General features: G+C 39.5%; 2 protein-coding genes across 4 annotated transcripts in view; one reads left to right on the forward strand and one right to left on the reverse strand.

Annotated features, from left to right (window-relative positions):
- Positions 1 to 1,514, forward strand: part of necab1 (N-terminal EF-hand calcium binding protein 1) — a 28,034-nt gene extending 26,520 nt beyond the window's left edge. Inside the window, exons 12-13 of the mRNA XM_063899489.1 lie at positions 212 to 303; positions 991 to 1,514. Of these exons, the coding sequence (XP_063755559.1) occupies positions 212 to 303; positions 991 to 1,022 (124 nt within the window). The 3' untranslated portion in view covers positions 1,023 to 1,514. The remainder of the gene's footprint in view (positions 1 to 211; positions 304 to 990) is intronic.
- Positions 1,515 to 3,465: 1,951 nt separating this feature from the next.
- On the reverse strand, positions 3,466 to 15,261 carry pip4p2 (phosphatidylinositol-4,5-bisphosphate 4-phosphatase 2). Of its 3 annotated transcripts, XM_063899007.1 has the most exons (8): positions 14,946 to 15,261; positions 10,078 to 10,226; positions 9,038 to 9,144; positions 8,648 to 8,771; positions 8,397 to 8,471; positions 7,808 to 7,860; positions 5,634 to 5,724; positions 3,466 to 4,928 (listed from the first exon to the last, which is right to left on the reverse strand). In XM_063899007.1, exons 1-8 carry the CDS (start codon positions 15,049 to 15,051, stop codon positions 4,785 to 4,787), a joined length of 849 nt encoding a protein of 282 aa, XP_063755077.1. In that variant the 5' UTR covers positions 15,052 to 15,261; the 3' UTR covers positions 3,466 to 4,784. The 3 variants fall into 3 exon arrangements, with proteins under 3 accessions (XP_063755077.1, XP_063755075.1, XP_063755074.1); XM_063899005.1 differs by lacking the exon at positions 8,397 to 8,471 and having other exon boundaries at positions 10,078 to 10,202; XM_063899004.1 differs by lacking the exon at positions 8,397 to 8,471 and having other exon boundaries at positions 14,946 to 15,255.
- Between the last annotated feature and the right edge of the window lie 791 nt (positions 15,262 to 16,052).

Genomic DNA, 16,052 nt, shown 5'->3' on the forward strand with positions numbered 1-16,052 from the left:
CTTGAGGTATAAAAGTATGAAGTGATTTTGGAAAGAAATGTAAAATTATTTATGTGTGATTGACTGTCTGTGTGAGGACCCCAGGAGGAATAGTCAGTGCTATTAAGTCCTAATAAAGATCATTCAATTAGATACTTTATTCAGGGAGTTTAATTAGCTGGTTGTTCTTCTCCTTGGTCACTGATTGAGCCTGTCTGTTTCCTCTGCACAGTCACCTGCAAACCAACTACAGCAAGACCTTCCAGAGGGGCAACGTCGATTTCCTGGAAACTCCGGAGAGCATCAGCACCATGTTGGTTCCTGGTAAGAGCATTCATTAAAGCGCCTGCTGATTTTCCGCTGGCATTACTCAAATAAAAAAATCTAATAAGATCCAGATAATATTCACCTGACTGGTCTTAGACTTTTAAAGGGTAAACTCTTCAGACTCAGCTGCCCTTTGATACGTGACGTCTATCATCAATCAGCCCACTGGCAGTGCAGATGTTCATGCTTTGGATTAATATTGACCTTCATGGTTTATTCTCAACCTTTGAGAAATTTGATTATAAAAATGCAACAAAGAAAACAGTTCATTAGTTAATTTAAATAATTTGTTTATGTAACTTAGAGTTAACAATAGAAAGTTAAATTACTTTAAACTCCAATCTAACTTTTGTCATTTTGTATTAAAACTGAGCAACTCTGGGGAAATGCCATGAGATGGTGGTCAGTGTCTCAGTTGTTATCAGCCCATTAAAGGGCCATTCTCAGTTGTCTGTTGATATGTTGGGTTAATTCTCCTGCATCATTACATCAAATTGATCCTAATTCTGTCTAACAAGCATCATTACCCACTTCACATAATAACCAGCCACTAGCAGCACAGAGGGCAAAGCTGAACACATTTGTCATGGCATACATGGACACACAAATACACAAAATACACACAGTGTGCAGAGGATAGCATGCTCCGAGTCTCATTGATTTCCTGGTTCTTCTCCTCCACAGCCTCATGGTGGGTCCTAAATAACAACAACTGAACATGGATGAGACACCTTCACTGATCCTGACTGATGGGGAAAAAACCTGCCAACACAACAGAAGGATCAGGAGGACCAAACACACACACACACACACACACACACACACACACACACACACACACACACACACACACACACACACACACACACACACACACACACACAACTCGTGAAGTTATGGTTATTAGTATTTATGACCTTTATGTTCCTTCATAGTTGTAGGTGGTAGTCTGAAATAGTCCACGCGTGTGTGTTTGTTTACACACCTAGACGACGCTTGGACGTCCTGAAAGAAGCGACGACGACCCGTCAGCTTATCTGACATCATCTCTGTGTTTGACGTGCCATAATCTGCAGCCCAGGGTAGATCATTAGAGCTGTGTGTGTGTGTGTGTGTGTGTGTGTGTGTGTGTGTGTGTGTGTGTGTGTGTGTGTGTGTGTGTGTGTGTGTGTGTGTGTGTGTGTGTGTGTGTGTGTGTGTGTGTGTGTGTGTGTGTGAGAGAGAGAGAGTGTGTGAGAGTGAGAGAGACAGAGACAGAGACAGAGACAGAGATAGAGAGAGAGAGGAGAGAGAGAGAGAGAGAGAGAGAGAGAGAGAGAGAGACAGATATAATTGTATCATTTGTAGCAGCTCCAGGGAGCTCATTTAAACATGTTTCTGTTGTGTCTGTATTCAATGTGTCAAATAAGATAAAAATCCCTTGGTCATAAATAAAGACGATATTTTGTTGTGTATTGCACTTGTTTGTCTATTTGTCCGCGTACACGATACCTAGCAAAAAACATTGCAACTGTTTGCAATTTGTGTTGATCAAAAGGGACATTTAAAGTCATGGATATTTCATTTATTTTCCATGTATTTTCCAAACAGTACAAGATATATTTATATGTGTAATACTAATAGTCTTAATTACACTGTCCTCAACACTATGACACAGTACAAATCAATAGGCAAGGAGAGAAATTTTAAAAAACTAAAAAAGTGAGGAGAAATTATAGGAGAGCCTTTGATAAATGTTAGCCTTCATGTGAATTCTCCAGGCTGAAACCTGAAGCCAAAGTGTCACAAAAAATGTATTTCAATGTAACGACAAGTTAACAACATGTCATTGTAAGTCTACTCCTTTGAGCACCCTGATATTTACAGTATTTAATACCATGGCAAACACACTTTAAGCCTCACTGCTTCATCTAATGTTTGCTAAAGTCCCCACCATGTGGACAGACGGCAGTGCTGCAGCTGTAATGCTGCTGATTATGATTGTGGCTTTATAATTGAGCAGGAATTATGACCAATATTAAGTTTCCGATATTAAAACGTTTTCTTCACTACCCTTCCTTTTATTATAAACCCAGTAATCCCCTCACATCAGAGAATCTCTTTGCAACAAGAAGTTTTAACCACACAGGTGTTACAGATTCTTCAGATCGATTAGACATGAGGACAGACTGAAGTACAGTGACTGATTACACACATTATAGATTGATGACAGGTGGAGTTGTCCCACTTAATCAGATACAGTCAGTTATTGCACACATAGTGCAAAGAAGAGCTCTAATTAGGCACCGTACGTGAAAACACCTGTGTGTGCGAGCAATGGATGCTCTCTCAGTAATATGTTCCTGAAGTTATTATCAGAATTTGACGCACCTGTGTTTATATTACAGTCTGCGTTACATCACTGATGGTTATGAGGTTTCAAGGTTTTATTTGTCATATGCACAGCATATACAACGTATATGTTGGCAATGAGAATCTTATATCCCATGCTCCTCCAACAACTCAACATACATGGTGCAAATAAGATAAATAAAATAGTGCAAAAAGAGAGAAGAATATTTACAATAACAATAAAGATTTGAGGATGTGAAATATATACATATGTGGAATACATTGAAAGTATTTATTAGTTGTTAGTATTTAGTATTACTCCTATAGGGTGATAATAATATAAGAAGGAAATGGATGGGAATACTTTCATCATGTGAGACATGATAATCGTTAGTACTCTGTGTACTCTATTGCATTATTAAAACATTCAACATAAACAAATGATCTCCCGTTTAATTGGATTCTCTGGTTTTCTTTTGTGGTTAATTCATTTTAATTTTTAATTAGATTATGAACTGCGATCCGTTTTGTTCATTGCAACAAAAAAAAAGAACGAGCACAAAGAAGCAGGAGTCAGATTACAGATCAAATCCCAAGAGGAAAGTGTTTAGATAGAAAGATGGATATGTCTATATTAATGAATCCCATTTGATGAGATCCTCATGAACATTTAAACTGAAAAATGGCTAAATCTGTCGCACAAGTGTAGTGTAAAGTAAGAGTAAAGATGTAAAAAACAGTACATACAATGTGTTTGAATCTTGTCTGTCTTTAGAGGAAGGGTCTTTAAATAACCAAAATATCAGAGCCAATGAGCAGACAGAACAATACAGGCAGTTTTTGCATTTTATTGATAAATTATCATTTTTAAAAAGACCCAAGAGCCATCGCCTCCTTTCACCTCTCACTACAGTTTACCAAGTACTGAATTTGAACTATATACAAAGACATTTTTTAAACATTTTTGTTCTGCTTCATCATCATCATCATCATCATCATCATCATCATCATCATCATCACCACCATCATCATCATCACATTCAAAACAAGGTTAGAAAGCTGAGCAGTGCCCACTGGTCAAGGTCGAGAGACAGGATGCTGCGTTAGCCTAAAGTGATGCCAGCTAGCACAGAGTTCACCAGAGGTCAGAAAGCGGAGTTTATAAGCAGAGGGAGGAAGAGGAGGGTTTACATTCTAACTCACAGGCAGACAGAGCAAAAACATCCTACGCTTCAGCTACCTCTCCGGAAACTGAAAAACACCTTGATGACGGAGCATTAAACAAGTCAACATGCAAACAAGAGCCACCATTTATGGGATCATTCTTCATTATCGAGAAGGCAACGAAAGGGCAATGAAGTACAGCGAACTCCAATAAAAGGGTTATTGCTGAAGTGACTTAAAAGCTGTATGGCACCGAAAATTAACACTTTGCTTAAAAAAACAACAACCTCCTGTTGACCTGTAGCTCTTCTTGACTAATACTGGGCAGCACATAGGATTTTAAGGATTTCCTTTTAAAATGGATCTTTTTTTTTTAGGGTTAAAAATCATACAGCAATACTATGTCAGTGTACACAAGCTAGGTAAACAGTTACAGTACAGTATGGGTATGCAGCTTTCTGTAGATGGAGTTATGAACTAGCAGCAAAACAACATGTACAATTGCATATAATCGTAGTGCAATGGGCAAACTGTTCATGGGAGGTTGTCTCATTTTGGTCTGGTCAGTAAAAAAAGTGAAGGGCTGAAACAGAAAACAGAAAAAGAAAACGGCCCAGAAAGACCAAATCCAACCAGTTTGCTAAACAATCATTTTTAAATACAAATGTTGGCATTCACAGGAAAAACACACTTTCTGTTTTGTTCTTGATTGTGGATTTTGGCAGAAACCTGGGCAGGATTTGAGTCTTTGTGGACGAGCAGGAGAACATACGTTTTGTCTGTTCATCGAGTCAAAACTCTCCTAAACATCCCAGACCACACATCTCCAACATCATACACCTCTTCATACATACCATCTACACACATCTATTCAGACGCTCTGCAGACACCTCCCCCCGTTGAACATGAGTTGGGTTGAAATCTGAACGACACGAAAAAAAAAATGAAAAAAAAGTGGGGTTTCTTCTTCCAGCCGTGCTGCTCTAGGCGAAGCTGTTCTCAGGGTAACTGACTTTGATAGCTCCCCAGTAACAGGCTCGTATCAGACAGATGAGACCCAGCAGGTAGGCGAAGGCCCAGGACACGTAGGTGGCGTTGTAGCGGCTGGCAAAGTCCCGCGTACCAACCTGTTAATGGAGAGGCAAGGAAGAAAAGGTGGGTGAAATATTAACTCAATAGTACTCTGGTTAAAGCGAGATTATTTATAATATCATAAAAAAGTTGTATCAAACTTGTCCATTCTAGTTATACAATGCTGCATCGATTTGGAGTCAGTGGGTCATTTGTCTTGGAAGTGAATGCCTTTTTTGTTTTTAGAATATTCAATTGTGAACTGCTGAACTTTCATATAAATATAAAAAAAGCACAAAGAGGTTTGTCTAATTTGTCCGAACCTAGTTATTCAATTTGCATTGATTTAAAGTAATTGTGTCAAATGATATGGAAGTAATTCTATTATGGATATTCATCTGAAAAAGCAAATAGACTAGGTGTGCCACTCATTATGTCATTCAGTCCCATGATATGGAAGCTATTGTAGAAATCCAAGATTTTTTCCAAAAGATGTTCATATAAAATAGAAGAATCCCCAAAATCAAATGCATATTTGTTCACAGTACATTCATTTGGTTTGGATGAGGAATTATTGGACACATGACATGGAAACTGATGAAAATACATTTTAAATGTTGAGTTTTTCTGCTCTTCTGCTTCTAACTACCCTGCCTGTTTGATATGTTCCGCTTAATGCCTTTAAAGCACTACATGCTTCTTCTTTTTTATCATAACTTGTGCAATTCAAATAACACAAACTAAACAAAGACAGTACTTACTGTTAAACCCACTCCAATGAAAATGCAGATCATTCCTACAGTTATATAAGCACAACAACGCCTCCTAGGGAGCGCACTGCCAACAGAGGATCTGCGGGAAGACATTGAGAAGAGAAAATGTCAGTGTGCCGTCAGAGAGCAGTAGGAACAGAGATTTGTTCCTCTCAGAAACAACTTGAGTATGGCTTTGTAGAACATTGGTAACATTTGTGTACACATTATTTCATCGAATTTCCCAGTGATCTTACTCCACAGCAGTAAAAAAATCTCTCTTTCTCATTGTAGGTTACACATCAAAGCACTGGAGGCCGGTCACATGTGCAGCTCTCAACATCTCAAAACCACATGCACAAATCAAGCACCAGGCTGGCATCAGTTTTGTTTTCATTTTGCTTCAACATTTCTTTACTTTCCTCCACCCCTCTGCTCTCACATGCCTCTCATGTGAGGGGACTCAAGCATTCTTCAGGAATAGTTGGTACTCAGATGGCTTAAGGGGGAGCCCGATCACCTGATGCCTTACCTTCTACTACTCCTTCCCTAAACATGAAAGCAGGAGGAGTTTTTTTACTCTTTGTAAAACTCACTGTTTACAACTGTGCCGCCTGACCATCTCATCCTTTAACATGTGACCAAATATGAAGCAAACTATTTTTGAAAGAATGTTGTAAACTATTTAATGCACATCACTTGCAAAACAAGACAAACACACTTTATCAACAGTGCATCACTCTGATTTGTTGTGACATCTTTGATTTGGGGATATCCCTCTGTGAAGTGCCATCAGTTCCTTCTAAGCATTAAAGCAAAATCCTCACTTGACTCATGACTCCTTTTGTGACAAGGCAGAAAATTAGATTGAAGGGAGATAGAGACGCAGAGAAAATACAGAAGAAAGAGAGAGAGAGCAAAAAAATGGAAACAGACACCGAGGTGAATAATAAAAATGGACAGTTGAATTTGATTACCATTAGCTAAAGAAAGACATGAGAGGCATAAATAAAAGAACAACACTTCTATTGTCTGTCTGAATGCTCATCAAATGAAGATTTAATCAAATTCACAGTGGTGTTTCCGGAAGGAAGCCACTGGGAGAGGACACAGAAAGATCTTTATTTGCAAAGTCGTGGTTCATGTTGAAGTCTTTCTGACAATTCTTGCTTCCTCACCGCAGCAATATATTGAATGACTTTGGAACTTGCATTTGCATAACACAAGTTACTCCGTAGTAAATGTACGAGCAGAGAAAATGACTGGAGAGATACTGTCAAAATCTAAAATACAATTCTGGCAGAAGAGCGGAAATGAAGAATAAAGAAGAGATGGAGACATAACACACAGAGATAGAGGAAAGATTGCAGCTTGTTAAGTTTTCTCAGCATCACTGCCATTCCATATCCTCACTTTCAGACACACCCTGTCACCCACTGCCTCGTTACTCTGTGTCCCTCCCACCCCATCACCATTACATGCATACAGGGCCAGGCTCTAAGTCCTGTCACACGTCTGGATAAGCCTCAATCAACTCCCTCTCCTTCAAAGAACTACTCCAGACATATAAAGATTGACTCCCATAAAGTGAAGGCCTGAATACATCTCGTGCAATGAGGGTTGAAAGATAAATGTATTTAAATCCATGACAAGTTGTATCATACTAAAACAAAAACGTACACAACAGATACGTTGCAGAAATGGAAGATCAGTGACTTCAGAGTTTTTAAAGCATTATGATTCATTTACTACAATCTTTGATGGTTTTATTCTTTAAATCACACGTGTAATATTGCATTTAGATCCCATTTTCTGCAAAGAATTTAAACCATCATCATAATTTAACCATTTTAAGAACCATGTTTACTGTTTGAGAGAATACATTTTTGAGCATTTTTATAAAATATAAAAACTAAAATGCATTCTTGACACTTCTTTCAACTCCACAGTGAACATCCAATTCTGCATCTATATTTGTGAAAGATACAGGCTAACCATGACACTATTTAAGCAGTCTTTAACTGATTATAAACTAAAGAATCTGCTAAATGACTCTCATGAGATCAAGAAATACAATTAAACCCGCTAGCTGCCTGCAACAGGAAAAAGTGGTTCAAAAAATGAAACAATTTCTGTGATTAGAATTTCATCCTCTGAGTGAAATGAAGGTTTGATGGACTCACATTTTTTTGCAGTGGGGACACTTAGCTAGTGTGTTAAACCGAAGCTCCATCCACTGTAAGGAAACAGAAGAAAAAGCATGCTTAGTTGCATTAGGAACATCCAAATAGGCACCCAAGAACACAGAAATGCAACGACAAACTATAATCCGACTCAACTTTAGAAGAATTATCACAAGACTGACTGGGAATGATTTTACAGGATCAGTTATGACGGTTTTCAACGTATAACAAATATAAGCAGGTTGACTAAATGATCACCTAGAATTATTATAATATGATATTAGTTGTCTCATTTAGTTTTTTTTTGTAAAGAAGCAGTGTTAGGGAGATGTTTATCCCATCACAGATCAGCATTACATGTGACATTTGACATCTGGCTTCAGAGGAAGAATAAACAATTAAGAGAAATTCAGGCCAAATTATGTTGATTTAACTCGATTTTGTGAATTTAGAGTCAAATTCAACTGTTCATTCAATTTCTTTAAAGCCAGATGTTTATTAAGTCTTATTACACCAGTTGGCCGCAGATTGAATAGGAGCAGGTTAGGCTGTTGTTAATATGTCCTCCAGTATGACCAGCTTTCTCAACCTGTTGTTGTACTGGAGGAGAGCCGTCGCTGGGGAGGCTAGACATTGGCTGGGATGTGCCGGCGTCCTCACTGCCCTATAGACGCCACAACCGACAATGTGCACACGTTAAGAGAATCCCCTATATCCAACCCCAAATACTGAACACACTGTGGTTTGGCTCTCAAGATTCAACTACAGCACATCAACACAATTCTACGAGAACGACACTGTGATTGATTAGATTGCTTTTTCTCAGTGGGTCTACCGTACAAGAAAGGTGTTGCCACAGTGACCGCAGACCACCCTCATCCCCTCGGGTTGGACGGGCAGCGCCGGCTGGGCGGGTTGCTCCTCTGGGATGACCATCACCGGGCTCAGGTTGATTATGCGTCTGCTGTCGGAGGAACAGAGGGAAAGACAAGCTTGTGATTACAACCAATCTAAAAGGGATTTTAAAGGCTTTTCATCACATGAATAGAAAAAATGCCTTGTTTTATGACCTTGTGTTTCATTTGTGTCAAAATGCTCTAAATGCTTTTTGTAAAGCTCTTTGGATGCCATGTCTTGATTTGTCTTTAAACAACTTAAAATGTACCCGGTGCCAACACTCTGTCCGAACATCATAATTAGCTTTGACTGAATTGACTGCATGCTGCCTACCAGTTCGGTCGAGGACATCCTATCCTCCTGGACGAGTCTTTACAGATGAGCAGGCAGTTACAGGGACACCTCACATATTTCTTCCCTGTTGGGGGGTTCTTGATGGGCTGGAAGGGAAAGTATCAAAATCTGTTTAGTATAAAACACAAAAACAAGCCAATAAAACAGGATAACAATTCAAAAGCAGTGTAGAGGTGACAAAAAAAGAGCCTGCTTAGATCTAAAAGTTGTACATTTCTGGAAAATCAGTAGCTTTGCCTTTAATCCATCAATTATATAGGTTACCTTGTCTTCAAAAGTCAATATGATTCCATAAGACATGCTGTATTTCAGTGTTCTTTTCAATCCTTTGTATGCAACTGTATGTGGTGTTTGTGTTCACATACTGTCCAATGGTACAAAGTGTTACTTGTGTTACTAAAATAAAGTTTATTCATGTGTCAGAACCAGGGATTTTCATGTGAAAAAAGGGAAAGGGAAAAACATATCCAAACGAAATAGCATACTCAAACACTATACACAAAGCTTACAAAAATAAATACATCTTCAGCTTTAGATTATACTATAGTGTGTGGTGAACCTGAGCTAAATTAAATGCAGCCAAACAGTATTTATTGAGTACTAATTTCTTCCAGGGTAGTAGAATATCATACGGCTGTGTTGATGTATAAGCACCACAAATATCAGCCAGTGGAAAGGGCATTGGGATGACAGCCATTCATCCTCCTTGCTGCCTCCACTGAAAGCTTGATTAATGCTCTCAGCCAGACCCATTCAAGTTGTATGCAGCACTTATCTCTGCACTGACTGATCGATGTGAGGATGTTTACATCAACATGTGGTAAGGTGGACTATGCCGAAATAAAAAAAATGGCATACTAAGCAAATTGTATAATAGTGAGGGAGAGGAGAGCAGCGATACACAGCTCAAATGAAACTGAAGACTTACTGACTTCATTCGACCTGACAGATGAGCTGTAACGACTCAACATCAACAATCATTTCAAAAACTGTCACCGCGCTCGATGGCCTCCACTTACTGTGGCTTCATTGCAGACCGTGCACTTGACCACGTGCTGATGCAGCTTCCCATCCAGGTTGATGAGTGACTGGCAGATGCGGCAGTTGATGACGGGCACACCGCCGGCGTCCGGGCTGGCGATGGCTGTGTAGGGAGGAGGTAGTTCGGCTTTGAGAAGAAAAGGAGAAGGGCAAAGCACACAACAAACGGCCAGCTGTTAATCGCATGCATCGATAAGACTTCAAACCACAAACAGACATTATCACAGGAGGTTAGCTTCACACAATGACTAAATCAGAATATGGCATAGGTTGATAAAGGACACAAGATACAGAAGAAAGATGTGGAAAGAGCTAGAAATGTGCTCTTCAGATTTGGTGAACCTGCTTCTTACTAGAATTAACCTCCCAACCAGACACATATGAAACTGTATGTTGTATGTACTGTACGGTATGGGACCAGGATCCCTAGGATTTCAGACTTTACATTTGACATGACATTAGACTTAATACTGTGTAGTATAGGTAATGCTTGGAAAAAACTGCCCATGGAGTATGTGGATAACACACAAGTAAATGAATAAACGTACAGTTAACAACAAATCAAAACAAAGTTAGAATCCTAGTGTGAGACTCTCTGATCTCAAACAAAACAACATTTTACGTAAAGCTGAAATATTTAACAAAAACTTGATCAAAAGAAAATGAATATGTTGCCAAAAAAATGCAATGCAATGTTTAAAAACTATAGGTTAATGATCTAAATACCCCTTAATTCATTGTCCCAGCAAAAACGATCAACATTTGAGGCACCCCGCTTCTAAAATGTGTGATTTGCTTGTTCACTGTTCAGAATAACAGATTCGGATATTATGTTCAGCTGCAGCCCTCATTTCTTAATCAGCTGCCATTAAAATATAAATTCCAAATACAAAAATCTTTTGCATCCCAAAACCACTTATAGGCTGTTGTGTGACATGGTTTTCAAGTCTTCGCCTCTCAATAGCTACTATTCAACGTAGTCACTTTTAAACTTAGCGTATGGTAGGCAGCCTGGGAACACGCGTATGTAAACTCATAACAGGCTGTGTTCGGCGGTGATTGCTCAACATGTGACTCTTGTCTTTGTCAAGGGCAACACCCTGGATGTTTAGGAAACAATGGGCCCTTTTAGATAAAGAAGTTGTGGACGTAATATTCAATCTCTGCCAAGCTGCAGACAAAGTTACTATATAACATTGGAGCTGGTCTTCTTATTGTTGGGCTGTGGCATTTTGAGACTCAATGAAGCTGTTGTACACAACCACTTTTTGTCATTGTTAAAGTATTACATAGTGAAATGGGAATAAATACTTTATGTCCTAAAACGTAAAGAAAAATGTTAAAATGTACCATCAGCCATATTTTATTGACATTGGGCCTTAGAGGCTAGTAAATATGTTTCATCAGTTAAGTTAAATGTCTCTGCTAATGAAGCTAACAAGCTCCTTACTGGTTTGGCTTAGAAAGAAAAGCCAGTCCTATGATATGTGTTATATGGTCCATAAACACGTGTAACTAACATGATTAAACGTCCAGACTTAAACATGTTCTCCTACAGTCTGAAAGAACTACTGTGTACTAACACATAACTACAGTAGCCATTCAAATGAACTCTGCACTGTTTAATCCCACATTAACCTTTTGTTGTTAGTCTGCATTCCATGCGTTTTTCTGGGTTTTAATACAATAAATGCATAGATTTGCACCAGCCGGTACCTTCACTACTACAATAGTATTTAAGCTTCATTTACAATCTACCTGATACTTAAAAATGTGTGTCTGCAGACATTCAGTTTACTTACATTTGTTGAATGTGTACCTAAAGTCCAGATTTATTGCACAGCTCTGTAAGTGTTGGGATTCTGATTAGTTTTCATTTGTCAAGTCTCTTTCATACAAAAATGGCTCCAAAAATCACCAGATCACAGCCTCAGATACAAAAAACAGTTTAATCAATAATGGAAATTATTATATATAGATAAATCACAGTTTATTGTGCTACATTATCCTGAGACAAGTCTAACGACCAAACACAAAGGAGGTCTCTAATACAGCAAATGACACATTTTCCTTCACTCTGAATGAGATAATGGGGCGAGTTAACAGGTAAATGAGCTTGGCTGTGAAATTCTGAGACACTCAACAGTGGACACCACAGGGACAGATGGGACATCCCGTCGGAAATCAGGTGAACGTTACTAGAAATACAACCAAAGCAAGCCAAAGATTGGACACTCCTACTGTGTGCAGGCAGCACATAGTGATCCCTTTTCTTCCAAGCAGAGTTAATCCTAAATATACCAAAAGTGCACCTGTAGTGCAATGCAGACCGTACTGTACTCTTACCAAGAATAATTCTTTATTATTATAAAATAAATTCCATAACTTGATTTCAAGCAGTCAGCACTTCTCTCTGTCTCACTCTAAAGAGAGGCATTTCTTGAGTCGCTTCTCTCTCCTTACTGTGAAGGCGCCCTAATGCATGTTTGAAACTGAATCTAGCAGCTATAGGTTTCACCGGCTGTCCTCAGAGCCAGAAGTAAGATGAGAAGACGCTGTACCACGACCAGCAGCATAACAACATACAGCCGCCCTCACATCCTGCCACCTGGTGCCATCACTGATTGTGTGACGTGTGGTTTAAAGTGGAGAATCACTCCCTTAGAAGCCAGTATGCAGACTCACGCAGCAGGGTTTTCTGTTTGGGACTATATCTAGTACACTTTGTACTGGGAAATCTTGCAAAGTCCTTGGACAATGTTTGAACATTTCTACACAAAAGTTCCACAAATGATATTGCAGTGCACCTTCATTTTATTTCAGGTAGATTGTACATTAAGTATGGATCTAGATGTATGCTAAAAGCCAGCAATAAATCTGATTCTGATTTCCTGCGTTTGTTCATGTGGTAGCATGAGAAATACATTATTCAAAAATAGTGGATAAATGTTACTGATTGTTGATTCCACTTTAGAATAACTTTGCAATGATACTTTGCTACCGTCTCTGGTTTAAAACATTGGATAAAGTTTGTATTTGTCAGGAATGCATTGCCTTTGAGTTAAGTTAATATGAAGGATCCATTTAATACTGTCAAGGCTATGACTTTTTGTTGCACTCCATTTAATCTCCCATTAAAGCCAAAAACAAGTCAAGCAGGTGGCTAGAAAATCCAGCTCAATGCCGATGCAACCATACTGACATAGTCAAGGTTGTTGGTCTCCGCCCCCCACCTCCGCCACCAACACACTGTGAGCACAGCAAACAGTGGATCTCTACCTGATACAGCTAATAACAACTGATGGTGGACAACTTTGTTCATCAGGTAAAGGCCTTGTAATTCTTCAAAGTAAGATTGTGAAGAAATTCAGGAAATCAACACAGCAGTGATTGCAGTCACTTTTACAAATATAACATTTGACTCTCTCCTAATCACATCTTAAATGTACTGTGTTTCTTCGCAGCTTATTAGTCAAAGCAACGTCTGAGTCATTGTTTGAGTGAAACAGCTCAGTTTTTGGCTTCTTTGACTCTAATTAATCCAGTTTACAAATAGGTTGATAGAGGATTGTACTCCAGCAGACCCAAAGAAAGCAGAATTAGCCATAATCCAGACTGTAAAGAGGGAATGTGCTGAATTCAGGCCAGGAAATACACTGACATTCATCTAGCCTTTCGCTCAGTCACTGCTGTAACATTCAAACAGGCATTCAGTTCACCGGTTATTAAAGTCCAGCATTAAAGTCTTTATGAGTAATCCGGTGGTGAAATATGAGTCTGCAAGATTAGGATGTTCATTTTTCAACATTGTGTTTGCTTGATATAAGCCATAAGTCCTGAAATGTCCTGCAAAGAGTATTACACGTTCAAAGAATCTATTCATTTGCAGCAACAAAAAACCATGTGTTGTGCCAAAGCAAAGAAACGTTGTTCGTTCACAGTGTCTGGAGGTTAATTTTCCTAAAACAAAACATAATCCTCTCATATGAGAGTCGGATATGGATGTTTATGTAGCCGACAGCAAAAATAAATAGCATGTCATCATGTATGTTTATATTTCAACCCTAAACCTTCAATTCAGAATCAGACTAAAATCAGTTCAAGTCCAGACCTGACCACAGCTTTCAAGACTAAGTGGACTGAAGATTGATGAGCCATACTCTCTGCGGGTCATTCAGCCCTGCATGCATTATGGGGCTGTAACCTACATTCAGCTGTTTACTAAGCAAAAAGTGGACACTGTGTCTGGCTGTACATGCACATGGTTTGTACTGTAGTGAAGATACTAGGATAGATTCAAACAGTCCTTCTCAGATCAAAGCTAAATATGATCTGTTTACAATCCAGTCTCCATGCAAATGAGCAAACTGACAGCTAGATTTAACATATTGACATTTAAATCATGCCGTGCAATGGGTTTTGTCCCTCCAAGAATGACACATCTGGGCTTTTTGTTGATTTGCAGCTGGGACAAAAGGCTGCTAGGCTTCCTTCTGCAGTGGGTCATTCCTCCCCCCGCGTCCATCAACAACAATAAAGCCCACATCTACTCAGAAGTCACAGTGCTACATCATGACTCAGATTTTTTCGGTGAACACCAAAAACATTACAGGCCCCAGTGAATCGTGATGTGAGTATTTCTGCAGTAAAAACATAGCGTGCTGTTATTGTAGGCCCCTCTTTCCTAACCCACTGCTCCAGTTCTCACAGTGCAAGCTCCACCTTTTTCTCAGCTGTCGATGGAGTGCCCTTGCCTTGCATTGCAGTGCTGCAGTTTTTATTTACGCAAACTCGATACGCCCAAATATGATTCAGCATTCACGCTGTGTACATGTCGTGTGTTTACCTCGGGGACTTGAATCCTGTAGGTACGGGGGAGCAGTGAGAGTCACGTTATCGGAGTTGGGACCCGACAGCAGCGGAGATCGCTCGTCCATGCCGTCGGAGGCCATGATGTTAACCGAGAGAAATGACGGTCAGAGACGGCGGAAGGCTGCACCGGGTCTGCACTCAGTTCGGAGGAGCAGCCAGCGGCGGGTTGTTGCTGCCGAGTCGCTCCGGTCCAGCAGCCCCGGTGACGGCAGCCTGGAGGAGGGAGGAGCTCCGCGGTGGTCCCCGCCCCTCACTAACATGACCCAGGGCATGGGCAGAGCTCCTAAACGCTGAAAATGGATCAAGTTACTAAACCCACTGCTACATCCATTGTGATGGAATTTAGTGAGAACATTATGTCCAGGAATGTTACCAAATGTAACAGCATTAGAGATGTGCACATAATTATCTGAATATTTCACTAACAACCATACAACATGTCCTGCATGTCACGATTTCAGTTTTTTAATGACGGAAGAACACAGCTGTATTAATTAATAAAGAAGCAGTTATCAGTGTTGGCCTCAAGATGTCACTGTAAGATCATTTCTGTGCTGTCCGTCAGTGTCCTGACCATATTTTATTATTTAATCCAAACTTTATGACTTTGTGACTCATCAACACGAAGCCATGTCCAACAGTTTGACACTGATTCTTGTATTCACTTATCTACAACTTCTTTTGCGTTCTTTCCATATAAAATAGTTTTTATTAATTGTTTCATTTCAAAAGCAATAAATAACTGTCATTGTGTGTGATTATCTTGCTCTACACCTCATCATTGTACCACAAACAGGCATTATCTTCATCTGAATAAACATGTTAACCTTAACTTTCTCTCCCTGTTTTCAAGATGGTTTGAAAGCCATTATCAGGATCTGTAAACAACACGTGGCTGCAACAGAGCCCCAGTATCTGAACTTGTCTAAAATGATCTAATACTGCATTTCAACTCCCACGACCCCCCCCCCCCCCCCTCCCCCTATTTACAGTCTGTACGTGGGACTACATCTTTCCAGATTGATGTAGTGTGTGCCTCAAGTGTATGACTCCCATAACATTACACCACTCTTGAGAGTTA

This window comes from Eleginops maclovinus, chromosome 13 (genome assembly GCF_036324505.1).
Source record: "Eleginops maclovinus isolate JMC-PN-2008 ecotype Puerto Natales chromosome 13, JC_Emac_rtc_rv5, whole genome shotgun sequence".
In the NCBI taxonomy this organism is placed as follows: Eukaryota; Metazoa; Chordata; class Actinopteri; order Perciformes; family Eleginopidae; genus Eleginops; species Eleginops maclovinus.